This window comes from Neoarius graeffei, chromosome 8 (assembly GCF_027579695.1).
Source record: "Neoarius graeffei isolate fNeoGra1 chromosome 8, fNeoGra1.pri, whole genome shotgun sequence".
NCBI lineage: Eukaryota > Metazoa > Chordata > Actinopteri > Siluriformes > Ariidae > Neoarius > Neoarius graeffei.
This window is the reverse complement of record NC_083576.1, coordinates 66,155,129-66,170,866: the sequence shown is the minus strand read 5'-3', so window position 1 is coordinate 66,170,866 and position 15,738 is coordinate 66,155,129. Positions and strand designations below refer to the sequence as shown.

At 42.7% G+C, this 15,738-nt stretch overlaps 1 protein-coding gene across 2 annotated transcripts in view; it reads left to right on the top strand.

Moving 5' to 3' along the window:
- The window catches only part of slc26a2 (solute carrier family 26 member 2), an 86,660-nt gene that overhangs the window by 22,808 nt on the left and 48,114 nt on the right, over nt 1–15,738 (top strand). The window contains exon 2 of one of the 2 annotated variants that reach the window (XM_060928040.1): nt 277–444. The exons of the other annotated variant lie outside the window; for it this stretch is intronic. Coding sequence (XP_060784023.1) covers nt 309–444 — 136 coding nt within the window. The 5' untranslated portion in view covers nt 277–308. The remainder of the gene's footprint in view (nt 1–276; nt 445–15,738) is intronic. 2 annotated transcript variants of the gene reach the window in all.

Here is a 15,738-nt window from a genome sequence, read left to right as displayed (position 1 = left end):
TTGAGTGGTTGACAGTCTGAAATAAGTTCAGTTTCCGGTTTTTCGAGATCGCTATATTTAGAACCTTATTTTTTACAGTGTATGGCATGTTGACTGGCATGGAGTTAGCAGAATTTCCAAACTTCATTTTTACAGCGTTTGCAGTTTGATCCAGTGACAGCTTAGATACAGTTTGTTGTGGTAACAGAGTAGATAGACCGCTTGATAATTCACAGGCCCTATCCGTATAAAGGGCATGTTGAATGGAGCAATAATTACCTCTGTTCCTTACGAAAGGAGAAAAATCCACACCCAACCCCGCGGCTCCGATGTTGGATGCGCCCGCGGCCCGAATCACCCCACCGCCACATCGCTGGTCCGCCGGCACAAGGCATCCACCACTCTGGTGGTCCCTCGGCGACTCACTCGGTGCACCCTCCAGGCACAGCCCTGGATCCCGAGCAGGTAGGTCAAACTCAGGAGCACGCAAAACAGCAGGAAAAACAGCTAACATGCGTCTTTTATCCACGGCACAAGCCGGGCCTGTCTCCCCTCGCGGGCCAGGACACGGATGGACATCTCCAGACAGCAACAAACAGATTGTAACAAGCAGAGCATTTCCCCGCTGTATGCTGACCTTAGAGCCATATTTCTTTGTCTGTCGATGCATCTGAGGAAAAATGAAAGTCGACGCCAGGGTATGTTTGCCGAATCCAAAATTCGGTGTGGCGATATGGATTGTTTGTTTGCTCTTTATTTGATCAATCCCATTACTGTCGGTGTAAAAAACTATATGTAGGTGAAAATTGTCAACCAGATTCTTTGACAAATTTATATCGGACGATTTTAGCACAGTTAAAATTACTCCATACAATAAAAACGCCAGCACTGCACCTGTCCTACCTACACCTGGCCTGGCTACATCCGCCATCTTAGATCTGCTTTTGTTCTTAAAGCAGCTTGTCTAACCATTTCACCGTTAATCCCAGAGTAAACTGATTCCGGAAACTCATCATCAATCGGCCCAAACAAAAGTGAGCCCAATTTAGCTGGTTGAGGATTGGGGTGTTTTAGCCGTAATTGCGCCATAACTTCATCGATCAGCGGTAGTACACCACCACTGGTACTTTCGCTCAAGAAGCGCAGTGCTGAATTTATCTGACCCTCAAACATGAGTTTGGTGAACACTTTCAATTTATCTGGTGAATCTGCAGATCTGAGTTTTCCTATTCGACTTTGAATAATCCGACCCTTGCGCAGCAACTTGTTAATTTCCCCGTCTTTCCATTGTACAAGACACTTTGACAACAATTCCTGGTGCTCTTTGGCTTTAGATTTGGGACTAGGCTTTTGAAGGCCTACAGCAAGAAACACAACTGCAGCTTTCAACGCTATGTGTTAACAATTAGCACCATTATTCCAATCATTAATATGCAACGTAACTTGATCTATAAAGTCTCTCCCTGTTCTACCATAGGGGACGATAAATGCATTCTTTCTTCAAATCACAATTTCATTATAAGCATCAGTTATGACTGAAGTTTGCAAAACAATATCGTTACCATCGCTCCGTTTTCCCCAGTTTATAGTTTTTGGTTTACAGACGCTAAGGAACGGAGCCGAGTGCCGGACAGTTACCTTCGCTTTGCTGTATTGTCTGGCTTTGTCTTTCCGCCATCTGATCAAAACTATCTCCTGGGATTTGTTGCAAAGTAGTAGTCATACGCAAATCTTGATTCATGGTAGTTATTAAATTAGCATGACGTAGCTCGAACAAACTCACCGTTTCAAGATAAGCATTTTGACTTATGTTTCTTTGACTTCCAGGCCCTGATTCTTGCTGAGAAAACATATCTAAGGTTCTCTGGTATTCACTTCCGTTCAAGTCGCCCCGTTCATGGTTGCAAGCCGAAACTCCATCCTCTTGACTCTTCCCCGCCGAACTGTACTCCATTTTCTCAAGCCTAGATGCTTGATCCCGTAAATTCTGGCTCCTGATTCGTAGATGCTCATATCCTCTCTCCTCCCATAGCTGTTTCATAACTTCAATATAACCCTTTTTCCTACCATTTTCGTTACATGGCGGAGTGTCTGATGCCACAAGTTCCTTCGCTCTCTTCTTGCATTCGAGTAAATCCCGATTCATTTGCTCCGTCCATTTTTGTTTCACTCATGATTTCGCAGACATCTCGTTCTTCCGGGTCCGCTGCTTCTCCTTCACTGGGATATGCGTGATATGTTGTACTGGATGGATATTGTTATTACACTATTATTATTATTATTATTATTATTATTATTATTATGAATTATACTAGAGCGGCGGCTACAATTACTGACACCTTAACGATCTTTTGGCCATTTCAAAAGTAGAAAAGACTTTCAATACGTAAATTGTGCATTCACTCAAAGGTCCTGGGTTCGAGCCCAGCAGCCAGCGAGGGCCTTTCTGTGTGGAGTTTGCATGTTCTCCCCGTGTCCGCGTGGGTTTCCTCCGGGTGCTCCGGTTTCCCCCACAGTCCAAAGACATGCAGGTTAGGTTAACTGGTGACTCTAACTTGACCGTAGGTGTGAATGTGAGTGTGAATGGTTGTCTGTGTCTATGTGTCAGCCCTATGATGACCTGGCGACTTGTCCAGGGTGTACCCCGCCTTTCGCCCGTAGTCAGCTGGGATAGGCTCCAGCTTGCCTGCGACCCTGTAGAACAGGATAATGGTTGATGGATGGATATTGTTATTACACTATTATTATTATTATGAATTATCCTAGAGCGGCGGCTACAATTACTGACACCTTAACGATCTTTTGGCCATTTCTTTTTTTTTGTGATTAACATTTTATTCTTTTAACAGCATAACAGAGCATGGTATTACAGAATGAAAGATTCACAGCATATTTCCAGCCCCCCTCCCACAAACGAGCCCCCGTAAACCATCACCACCAAATGCTGATCCTTCTTTGGTTGTTATTTAACGTCGTGCTCCTTCATGTATAGCAGGCCTATCTCTAGTAACTACAGCCACACTAGCTGTACCATTAATGAAGATGGGGGAAAAAATGATTAAATAAATGCAAAGCATAACCCATAATTACCTAAATCAGATACCTCTATCAATACACGTTCATGTACAAATACACATATGCTTGTATACACACACATGTACCGTACATACCTAGATGAAATCTATAAGCACAGCATTAAAAGAGATAATTTACTAAAAAAAAAAAAACCCACACACAAAAAGAGCATCAGCAGCACAGGTACGCAATCCTCCACCCGGAAACTCAGAACTTGCGTCTCTCCCCTGTATAAACCCTTTCAGGAGCCCTTGAAGAAATGTAAGTATTTCCCCCATTTTCTTTCATATACATCCGGTCTACCCAGTTGTTTATATCACATTTTTTCAAATGCTGCAACTCGTGCCATTTCTGCAGCCCATTCTTGCAAAGAGGGCACCCCCTCTGTCTTCCAACCCCTGATAAGTATCTGTCTACCTATCATAATACTGGTTTGGACCCAGTTTTTAATATGTTCATCCTGTCCTGTCAAAACTGAATAATCACCCAAAACAAATAGTCTTGGGTTAAATGGGATTTGTGTCTCTGTAATCTCACACAGATTATCATAAATATTGGTCCAGAATTGTTGGACTTTGTCACAGGACCATAAAACATGAAGTAAATAAACTTCCTTAGATTTGCATCGCCAACAACTTGATGTGGGTAATAATCCTAGTCTGAACAGTCTGGAAGGAGTCCAATAAAACCGATGTATAATCTTGAATTGAATGAGGCGTGGGCGGCACGGTGGTGTAGTGGTTAGTGCTGTCGCCTCACAGCAAGAAGGTCCTGGGTTCGAGCCCCGGGGCCGGCGAGGGCCTTTCTGTGCGGAGTTTGCATGTTCTCCCCGTGTCCGCGTGGGTTTCCTCCGGGTGCTCCGGTTTCCCCCACAGTCCAAAGACATGCAGGTTAGGTTAACTGGTGACTCTAAATTGACCGTAGGTGTGAATGGTTGTCTGTGTCTATGTGTCAGCCCTGTGATGACCTGGCGACTTGTCCAGGGTGTACCCCGCCTTTCGCCCGTAGTCAGCTGGGATAGGCTCCAGCTTGCCTGCGACCCTGTAGAACAGGATAAAGCGGCTAGAGATAATGAGATGAGATGAATGAGGCGTACCCTTGCATCCCTTGATACTACTTTAACATTTTTACAAATTCTATCCCAACCCTCATCAGTGATTGTCAGGGAGGGAGAGACCAATGGGCTAGGTGTCTTAAATTAAAAGCATCGTAGTAAAACAACATCTTTGGCAGCCCCAAGCCTCCTCTATTCGCTGGTCTTTGTAACTTGTTGTGGTGCAGCCGGGGGCGTTTATTATTCCAAATAAATATCTTGGATATCCTGTCAAACCTTTTAAAATAATAATGGGGAATTTCTAAAGGGAGGGAGTGAATAAGATAATTAAGTCTGGGGACGCAGTTCATTTTCAGAACATTAACTTTACCTGCCATAGACAAATTAAGAGTTGACCATCTCTCCACATCGCAGGAAATTTTTTGTAATAATGGGTCAAAATTGACTTTGGTCAAATCTTTCAGCTGTCTAGGAAACTGGATACCCAGATACATGATACCTTGCTCAGGCCACTGAAAAGCACCTGGATGGAATGCAGTGCAGGGACAATAAGCTGTTAAGGGAAGTGCCTCGGACTTGGACCAGTTCACCCTGTAACCGGAGAATTCTGAGAATGAGTTTATGATTCCAAGAAAACTTGGTACAGATTTGCTGGGGTCGGACACCAGTAATAAAATACCATCAGCATAAAGCATCAATTTATGTACCATCCCACTTGCAGTAACACCCAGGAAATCAGTCGTGCCACGTATGGCTGCCGCAAGAGGCTCTATGGCTAAACAAAAAAAACAAAGGAGAAAGGGGCGAGCCCTGCCTTGTTCCTCTCCCCAACATAAAATAATCAGAGATAAGCCCATTAGTCTGCACAGCTGCTTCTGGGTGCTTAACTCTTCCAAAATTTTAAATAAGTACCCCCATTCGACCATGTCAAACGCCTTTTTGGCATCAACAGAGATTGTAGCAACTGGGGACTGGACATCAACCACAGACCACATGACATCAACAAGGCGTCTAATATTATCCGAGGAGCTACGAGCACGAACGAACCCTACTTGGTCAGTATGGCTCAATGACGCAATTACACTGTCTAATCGGTTTGCTAGAATTTTCGAGATTATTTTAACATCTATCTGCATTAATGAAATAGGACGGTAATTCTTGCATTCATCCAAACCTTTACCTTTCTTAGACACTAGACTAATAAGGGCCTGTCTTAGAGTTGGTGGCAGTACACCCCCCTCTAGTGCTTCCTTATACACTTCTAGTAAAGGTGAAGCTAACCCTGTCGCCAAGCTCTTAAAAAATTCCCCAGTAAAACCATCTGGCCCAGGTGCTTTGCTTGATGGTAAAGCCTGAATTACCCCTTTAATCTCCTCAATAGTAATATCTGAGTTTAAAAAAATCCCTCTGTTCATCTGTCAATTTGGGGAGTCCTAGTGGTTCTATAAACTTATGAATTTCTTCTTCATTAGAGGTAGATGTTGAACTATAGAAATTACCATAAAATTCTTTAAAAGCCTTATTAATATCTACAGTCGCAGTGAGCAGGTCGCCAGCCGGTGACCTAACAGCCGGAATAGTGGAAGCCAACTCCCTCTGTTTTATATAACTGGCAAGTAACTTTCCTGCTTTGTCCCCCAACTCGAAATATGTTTGTCTAGCCTTAAATAAATTAAATTCAACCTTTTGGGATATGTTATTATACTGGTATTATAACTTTGTCAGTTTTCTCATGCCATGCTGTGTCATTTGTTGCTCCAACTCTGTTTCAGCTTGTTTAATTTTATTTTCCAATTCTAGCAACTCTTGTGTTTTAATTTTTTTACAATATGAAGTGTGTTGGATAAGACGTCCCCTATTCACAGCCTTTACAGCCATTCCAAGCTAACCTACACATCATAGTCATTTTTTCAAATCTCACCAGGCAGGGCTCGAAATTAACTTTTTTTCTTTGTGTCCCCCAGTGGTCCCGAATTCTGTGTTGTATTGTCCCGAATGGAAGCAATAGTGTCCCCATTTTTTTCCTCTCTGAAATAACCAGTGGTTAATATTATCATATGAAGTTACTATTATATTTGTAACTATGCGATTTTGAACCCTTTATATCATTTTTACAATAAGTCACAAGACACAAGTGACACGTCCTATACATCATCTACTTCAAAATTACAGTTATTGCATTTTCAGTTTATTAAACTTTGGTGATCTCACTGTATACCAGTTTATTTAAAGGGGCCAACTAGCTCATTCAGAAAATGTTTCAACTCCCTACATCTGCAGTACACTTTAGTTGAAAATAAGACCCCTTTTATGTTCATTTCATCTACTTATACCTTGAATATCTGTTGGCACTTATAAGGCCAACTTATCATTTTCACCATTACCGTTATCCATTTTTATGAACTTTCTGTTAGCCATTACCGTTATCCATTTTTATGAACTTTCCGTTATCCATTTTTATGAACTTTCTGTTATCCGTTTTTATGAACTTTCCGTTATCCGTTTTTATGAACTTTCCGTTATCCATTTTTATGAACTTTCCCTTATCCGTTTTTATGAACTTTCCGTTATCCATTTTATGAACTTTCGCTGCCGAAACGTGGGTGCAAATGTTAGCAACATCAGCATAGTGCCAGGTCCGAGCCTAGCTGTGCTGCTGACTGACTAAACTTTCTGAACTAGAAAGACACCAAGAAAACTCACTTATTCTGTTGAACGGTATCTTCCGTCAATATCATCCACATCATTCCTGTTGTATTTTATAACGTGTCTAACAGTGTTCATTAAGTTCATTCAGTTGCTAGCGTTGCCTGCAGACCAGGCGATGACACTTTGGATCCTGAAGGTCCCGGAGACGTTATGTCTGGGCTTTCAGTTTCTTCCCCGCGGTCGGTCCGCTTCAAACACTTAAGCATTTTTGTTCTGGCAAGAGTCGGCGCAGCGTGTGCGGTAGCAATTCCATTCCAAGTCCATATAATGCGGACACCGGCCGAAGATTCTAGAACAGAATGCGCTGCTCTGTAGCCTATGGATGCAGGTGCATTGAAAGTGTAGCTACTAATGTATTTTTCGCTGTTAACGTTTTAAAATTAAAATTGACAAATTAGGTGAATGTCTACGTATGTGTTACGGCTTTGTAAATAATATTAATTTAGAACTTTTTTTCTAGATCTATTTTTTTTCCATTGTCCCGGGATTGTCCCAGATATGATAATTTTGTGTCCCAATGACATTTTTTATGGTCCCCGGGACGTCGGGACACCGTTAGTTTCGAGCGCTGTCACCAGGTGTTAAAAACTGCAGCTCATTACAAAGATATATATCTGAAGTTAAAATCACAGGGATAGGTCACTCCAGTACTGTTACCATGACGATGGAAGACACACCCCTTGGAGCACCCTCCAAAGATGCCAATGCAGTGACCTTTTGCACTGTGGAATTTTCCACAGAGAGCTTGATCAGACCAGGCTGAGATGGGCACCTAAAAATAGCTCACTTGAAACAATATTGCAGCAGAGTACATTTTGGTTGTCAGTTGCTCACAGTTTCCTGAGCTGAGAAGAATTATTACACCTCATTTTGCTGTCACGGAAGTCACAAAAGTGAGTATTTAGTTTTTATTTCCTAGAAATAAACCCACTTTGGAAAGAAACAAATTTTGTTTATAAATCTACTATAATCAAGCTAACTAAAACTGGTATTATGTATAATGTAAGGGCTTTATTGTGTTGAGTAAATCTACATTAAAGTCTGTCACGGAAGTCACACTGATTTGTCATGGAAGTCACATACCAGTAACTAATAACCTTGTATCAACATTAATATTTGTGATCAGCCAGTTTTTTAAACATTCTCTTTTTCTGATATATTTCTTAATACAGCTGAGCCAGAATGCCACTCACACCGGCAGAAAGGCAGAGAAAGAGGAGAGAGAAAATCAAATTAAGTGGGCTGTCAGCTGAGTACAAAGTTAGGTGCAAGATGTATAAAAGGAAATTTCAAGACAAGCAAAAACAAGAATTTGCCAAGTTGACAGATGAAGAACAGTTAGAACTTCTTGAGAAGAAAAGGGAAGCAGACAGAATCAGACAGCAGAAATGTAGACAAAAAAAAAAACTAGAAAATCTCCAACACTGACTCCAACTAGTAGACCTAGTGCACCCAGTCCCAGGGCCTATTCTGCTAAACATTCTCTATCAAGGGCCACAAATCGAGTGAAGAGTACACTACCCAAAAGTCCAGGAAAATGCAAAGCTGTGCTTCGAGTACTGGTCAACGAGTTTGGGTTGAGATCATCAGAACAAAACATAAAGAAAGCAAGACAGGACCAAATAACTCAGGAAACTGTGAAAAGAGTCAAGGAATTTTACCAACGTGATGATATCAGCAGGATGGCCCCTGGGAAACGGGATGTGGTTACTGTGCGTACTGGAAATGGGAAAACTAAATTGCAGAAGCGCCATCTTTTTATGTCCATCAAGGAGAATTATGCAGTCTTCAAGGAAGAAAACCCAGAACTAAAAATTGGGCTCAGCAAGTTTGCAGAAATGAGACCCCCAAATGTTCACCAAGTTGAACTAAGGACCACTTTATTCTGTGCATTGTTATGTGGGAGTTTAAAAATAAATAATAATAAATAGATACAACTTTTGCACTTTGTTTCATACTGGTGGAGGTACTCGTCACGGAAGTCACATTTTTCGGTCATGGAAGTCACAGACTTCCAGTGCTCTCCAAGGTCAGCAATTTACTAATTTATGATGGCTTGCTTAATTTAGGAATCTCTAGACTTCCCCCTGGTATACTGTGTGAGACAAATGGTACATCTCTCCCAGAAGGCTACGAACTGGATAAAACATTTCTTCAGTCAATATTTTTGAGGATGTAGCTGTCACGGAAGTCACATTTTCCTCCTGTTTTTTTTTTGTATGAAAATGTAGTTAGAAATGAAAAAAATGTTGGCTATACTAAGGAGCTGTATAATGTCCATGAAATAAATGCATAACATTTTAAATTTGTTCTGGAATTTATGGGCCATAGATTGACTTCAACCAAATTTGAGTAGCTTTCGTCACGGAAGTCACCTTGGAATGGCTGTTTAGGGCCATGCCCACCGATGATACAGATTGCTAATTAATCTCTAAATAATTCTTTATTTCGGTCCTTAGCCACTCTACATTTACTGGGTCCTGTAAAAGGGAGGAGTTAAGACGCCACCTGTAAGACTTTCTTCTCTCACTTTGGAGTAATAGGTCCAAGCCAACCCAGGCATGGTCAGAAATGAGAACGTTCCCTATTTCACCACCCACAGCAGAAGTAGTGAATGCTTTAGATATTAAAAAAAATCTATTCAGCTATAAATCTTGTGTAGTGGTGAAAAATATGTGTAATCCCTACCAGAAGGGTTCATGATCCTCCAAATGTCTATTAATCCTAAAGATTTGCAAATTCTCTGCAATGTCATAGTGGCCTTCGTCACCTTACGCAACCCTGCCCCATTGTGGTCAAGAGCTGGATCCATTAAAAGATTAAAATCCCCTCCCAGAACAACAGCATGATTCCCAGCGGCTTGAAGCTTACTTTCAAGATCAATAAAAAAATTTTGATCATCCAAATTAGGTGTGTAAATGTTAGCCAAGATTAACTTTTGAGATTGTATTTCAGCCAGCACAGTAATCATCCTTCCCGAATTATCCTTAATTTGCTTGAGCTATTTAAACCATCAATGTTTACTTACTAAAATTATGACACCCTTGCTTTTACTAGAGCCTATACTGTAAAATACATGTCCAACCCATCCTACACGGAGCTTCTCAGACTCCTCTGTTGACATGTGTGTTTCTTGGAGAAACACCACGTCATACTTTTTACTCTTGAGCATGGTCATAACCTTTTTTCACTTAACGGGGTTCTCCAATCCATTTACATTCCAGGTGGAGAGACGCATTAAACCTATTTGAGAGGACATGCCTGCCTACACAATAATGACACACAACCATATATCAGAAACAGTGGTGATGACTAAACACAAACATACCCCTAAAACTAACAAAATAGAGAGTGTGCAACTGAATCTGAACTTTGCACATTACAACCCCTGCGAAAGTCCCCCCAACGGAAATCCGACGGTCCGTGTCTGGTCCGCGAGGCTCCACTCGTCGTGACTCCTCCTCATGCACTGCTACCATGAAGATAAGTCTACACCAGTGTCTTTAATTTAACATTCAGGTGCATAAGAAGAGGATGGGAACACATCAGGGTACCTTTGACTCGCAGCTGAACCCAGTAAAAAAAACACAGCCTCCTTACTGACTGCATAGCGTCTATGAAAGTCATGGCCCTCCAGGGACAGTCAAAAGCCTTTTCACCCTCACAGGTCTCGATTCTCAGTTTAGCCGGGTACAGCAACCTGAAGTTCACCCCCCGTTTATGCAGTTTTTCCTTGCACTCCTTGAATTTGTCGCGCTTCTTCTGGGTGGCTCTGGAGTAGTGTGGGAAAAGCATTATAGTAGTGTTTTCCCAGCTCAGCTTGCCTTTGTTCCTTGCTGCCCGCAACACCGCATCCCAGTCCAATGATCTCAAAAACTTGGCCAGTATTGGTCTGGGTCTGTCTCCACACTGTAAAAAAAGAATAGTTGAGAATACTTGAAATTTCAAGGCAACAGTCTGCATTAAGAATTTTATGTTTTGCCAATGATGTGCCCATGATAATCCAAACTATGATAAAACTGTTATCTTTATTAAGAATTCTTAATTAAGTCAATTTTCAATTCCTCATTCTGCCAACATAGATTTCTCTTTTTGCTGAACAGTGGCATTCACAGTAGTACAAAAAGGCAATTGAGGTTATCAGACTTTTTTGGGGGGCTTTTTTCACCTTTATTTGGATAGGACAGTGTAGAGACAGGAAATGAGCAGGAGAGAGAGGGATCAGGAAATGACCTCCAGTCGGAATCTAACCCGGGTCCCCGGATTTATGGTATGGCGCCTTATCCACCTGAGCCACACCCACAACATAGGTTTTAAAAACTTTATTTCAGTATTGAAGTTTTGTAATTGTGTAGAACAATGAAAAAAGGCATGTATAGTTTAATGATAAATTGTGATAACCTCGGGGGCGTTGTGGCTCAGGTGGATAAGGCGCCATACCATAAATCCGGGGACCTGGGTTTGGTTCCGACCTGAGGTCATTTCCTGATCCGTCTCTCTCCTGCTCATTTCCTGTCTCTACGCTGTCCTATCCAAATAGAGGTGAAAAAAGCCCCCCCCCAAAAAAGTTGTGATAACCTCAATTGCCTTTTTGCACTACTGTGAATGCCACTGTTCAGCAAAAAGAGAAATCTATGTTGGCAGAATGAGGAATTGAAAATTGACTTAATTAAGAATTCTTAATAAAGATAACAGTTTTATCATAGTTTGGATTATCATGGGCACATCGTTGGCAAAACATAAAATTCTTAATGCAGACTGTTGCCTTGAAATTTCAAGTATTCTCAACTATTTTTTTTTTACAGTGCAGGTGTGGATCGCTGGCTAGCGACTCTGTGTGCCCGCTCAATCTCTCGTCTCCCCTCTATGTTCAGCAAATTTGGCATCAGCTCCTCCAGAAATTTCACCACGTCTCCTCCCTCCTTGCCCTCCGGAAAGCCGACGAATCGAACATTGTTGCGCCGCGAGCGATTCTCCATGTCTTCTCATTTTTCCCAAATCTGTCCGATGTCTGTCTTGCTAACTGGCGCATTAGCTTGCCACTCCTTCTCGGTCATTTCCAAATATTCCACTCGCTTCTCAACGTCGTCCATTCTTGTAATTAGGGAGGAGAGTTTAGTCTCCACCGACGCAGTGGTACGACGTATTTCTGCCAGCCCCTCCAAATCCTCAGAAATCTTTGTTGGTGCTGTGTAAATGCTATTAATATCCTGGGCTATGCCGTGAACTTGTTGCTCGTCAGGCTCGCCACCGCCATCTTGGTCTTGCATCATGGCCTCAGCCCCGTGCGATCTTAGATGTCTTTTAATATCTCCACAGGCCGAAGACTTGGAAAGTTTCGACATCTTTTTGCACCCATGTTAGTTAACAAGTATACTGGATGCTAATATCTCTGGTGTAAATGTTTTAAAGGATAAAGGCAGCAATGCAGTGCGGAGCTCCCGACTCCATGGCTCCTTCTCGCATCGCGTCACATGACTTACCCGATCTTTTGGCCATTTCAAAAGTAGAAAAGACTTTCAATACATAAATTGTGCATTCACTCAAAGGTCCTGGGTTCGAGCCCCGTAGCCGGCGAGGGCCTTTCTGTGCGGAGTTTGCATGTTCTCCCCGTGTCCGCGTGGGTTTCCTCTGGGTGCTCCGGTTTCCCCCACAGTCCAAAGACATGCAGGTTAGGTTAACTGGTGACTCTAAATTGACCGTAGGTGTGAATGGTTGTCTGTGTCAGCCCTGTGATGACCTGGCAACTTGTCCAGGGTGTACCCTGCCTTTCGCCCGTAGTCAGCTGGGATAGGCTCCAGCTTGCCCGCGACCCTGTAGAACAGAATCAGAGACTCAGATTGTTGGCGTGCCCGCGTCTAAGACACACTATTTCGAATAATGAACGCATTGTCGAGAGGGGCAGGGGCCAATATGGACGCGAGCATTTTATACCCTATTTGGAACGTTTCGTGGCGTATTACAGACCCTCCAGGATTTCGCGATGTTGCGATTTGCAACTTCAACGCAAATTCAACCAATCCCCGCGAATTCAGGGCAGTGTTGCAATTATATCCAATCACCGCAACTTTCTTGCGAACCCAGAACCTTCTTGCTGTGAGTGCAACAGTGCTAACAACTACACCACCATGCCGCCGTGTCATAAAAGTTATGTGAATGTGTTCTCTCTCTCTCTCTCTCTCTCGGAATCCTGACATTTCCACTTCATATTTTTTATCATGGTTGAGACACAAAGGTAGATGAAAGTGCAGAAATCTTTTACGCTACGTTCACACTGCAAGGCTTAATGCTCAATTCCGATTTTTTTGTGAAATCCGATTTTTTTGTGAGGTCGTTCACATTAACAAATATATACAACTTGTATGTGATCCTCAGTATGAACGAAAAGCGACCTAAAAGTGTTCCGCATGCGCATTGCAGGATACGACGACGTCACACGCAGTGAGCATGGCCAGTGTTTACGGAAGTAAAACCGCCCGGTTGCGGTATGACTCATCCAATCTAGCTTGAATAGCTGCATCCCCCCAAATGGAAATCAGCTCCCTAACCTCTGCGTCCTTCCATTGAGAAGATTCAGAACCTTCACAGCCCGAAGCGTCCCTCGCATTGATGTCATGCGCAGGGGCGCAGATACGTTTTTTGAACTGGGGGGGACAAAAAACTGGGGGGGGGGACAAAGCTGCCAGCAAACCAACCCCGATATGCCTGTCAAACTTGTTGTTAGTAACCATAGCAACCAAGCTCGAGCTCGCAACCTGTGCAGTCTGCGCAGCTCAACCAACCGAATATCAGTCTTTGTTTTGTTTTATGTGAGTTGTTGCAACTATATGTATACACTGCTGTGCACCTCAATAAACCGAATGGTAATTAGTCTTTTGATTTTTCCGTGAGGTTTGCCTTATGCAAAGAAAGACAGCATAGACGTTTTTTCCTCCCTATAAGTAGGGGGGACCGAACGAGGTGAATTTAAATATGACTCGTCCCACCCTCTATCTGCGCCCGTGATTATGCGCCATGTTGTTGTAACTTTTTTGAGAGACCCGCCGCCTACTTCAGCGCAGAATAGTGACGTTTGTGGCTTGTTGATGACGTGTAAGTCGGATGAATGCGACCTGGCGGTTCAGACTGAAGTCGCATATGAAAAGAGCGGATAGGAATCGGAATTAGCACCACATATCCAAACGGCCTGGGTCGGATTTGAAAAAATCGGATCTGTGTCGTTCATATTGTCAATAAAAGATCGGATACAGGTCATATGGGCGAAAAGATCGGATTTGAGTCACTTCAGCCTGCAGTGTGAACGTAGCCTTATTTGCATAGGATAGTCAGAGCAACAGTAAGTGAGGAACACAAGAGCTTCGGTATGGAAAATAAAAACAAACGCAAGACAAACAGAAGCTGAGGTTTAAATAAGGCCATCGGTGAAAAATGTGAAAGATGTGAAAGCATGTGTGCGTCATGGTGCATTGTATTCTGGGTGTCGTTCGAGAGGGTGTGCTTATATGCTGGCAGCAGTTCCATTGAATAAGCAAAAATGTTATCAGTAGCCTTTACTTGAATGGAAAAAATGTTTATCATTGTGAAACAGAAAAACAACTTTCTCAACAGAGACGTAATGGGGCTTGACTCCTGCCATGCTGCTAACTAGCTAATGTCTCAGCTTCTGGCTAGGACTTTTCACAACAGTGGACTTGCTGCCTTGTGAATTATACATCATATCCAGGCTCGCATCTTTGATATACGTCATCTCATCTCATTATCTCTAGCCGCTTTATCCTGTTCTACGGGGTCGCAGGCAAGCTGGAGCCTATCCCAGCTGACTACGGGTGAAAGGCGGGGTACATCCTGGACAAGTCGCCAGGTCATCACAGGGCTGACACATAGACACAGACAACCATTCACACTCACATTCACACCTACGGTCAATTTAGAGTCACCAGTTAACCTAACCTGCATGTCTTTGGACTGTGGGGGAAACCGGAGAACCCGGAGGAAACCCACGCGGACACGGGGAGAACATGCAAACTCCACACAGAAAGGCCCTCGCTGGCCACAGGGCTCAAACCCGGATCTTCTTGCTGTGAGGCGACAGCGCTAACCACTACACCACCATGCCGCCCTGGTTGATATATTCTGAAAAATACAGTCAGGTGGGAATACACGATATTTAAGTTTTCCGTTATGGAAGTGAGCGTGAGTGAAAATGTGTTATCTTTTACGTGTGCTTTTTCTCTCATATATTAACTAACTTCATATCTGAAAGGGGCTTTAGAAAAAGAACCCGAGTCCCTAAAATGAAGGCTCTGTGCTGAACAGTCAATGCCCTGATTTCAGACTTTAAAAAAATTAACTGTCAACCCCAGATCGCTGAATCCAATTCCATACAGCAAAAAGGCACAGCAAGCAAAATGAATTTAGCATCGTAGCGTGTCAGCGAGATAGCCAGTGGATATTTAATAGTTGTTTCACAAAATCAAGTCGTACATGCGCCGATAGCACTGAGCCCTGATTTGATAAATTCTGATTAGTGAAATTCAAAGTTAAAGGACATTATTCTATCCATATTCACCGGAGCAATCACATGCTCTGATTGGCTACTCTACCACTAGGCTATCAGCTCATATACTGTGAGTAGAGAAAAACAAAAGGGCAGAGCGTGTTGCTGAACCAACCGAGGACGAAATAAAAAGCTAGAGACGTGTAGCGACTAGACGTGTAGCTTCGAGTCGGCTATGGCGAGATTGAGTGGAATAGCTCAATCTTTTATTCTCTCCACATTCACTGGATTTTGAGAAACAGAGCATTTTTATTTTTATTTTTTACAAATTCGATCAATAAAAACTTTATACAAAACGTCTGACAAAATCACTTCTGCTTCGAATGCAAACAAACCGGCGACATGACGGTAGCAATTTGTGAAA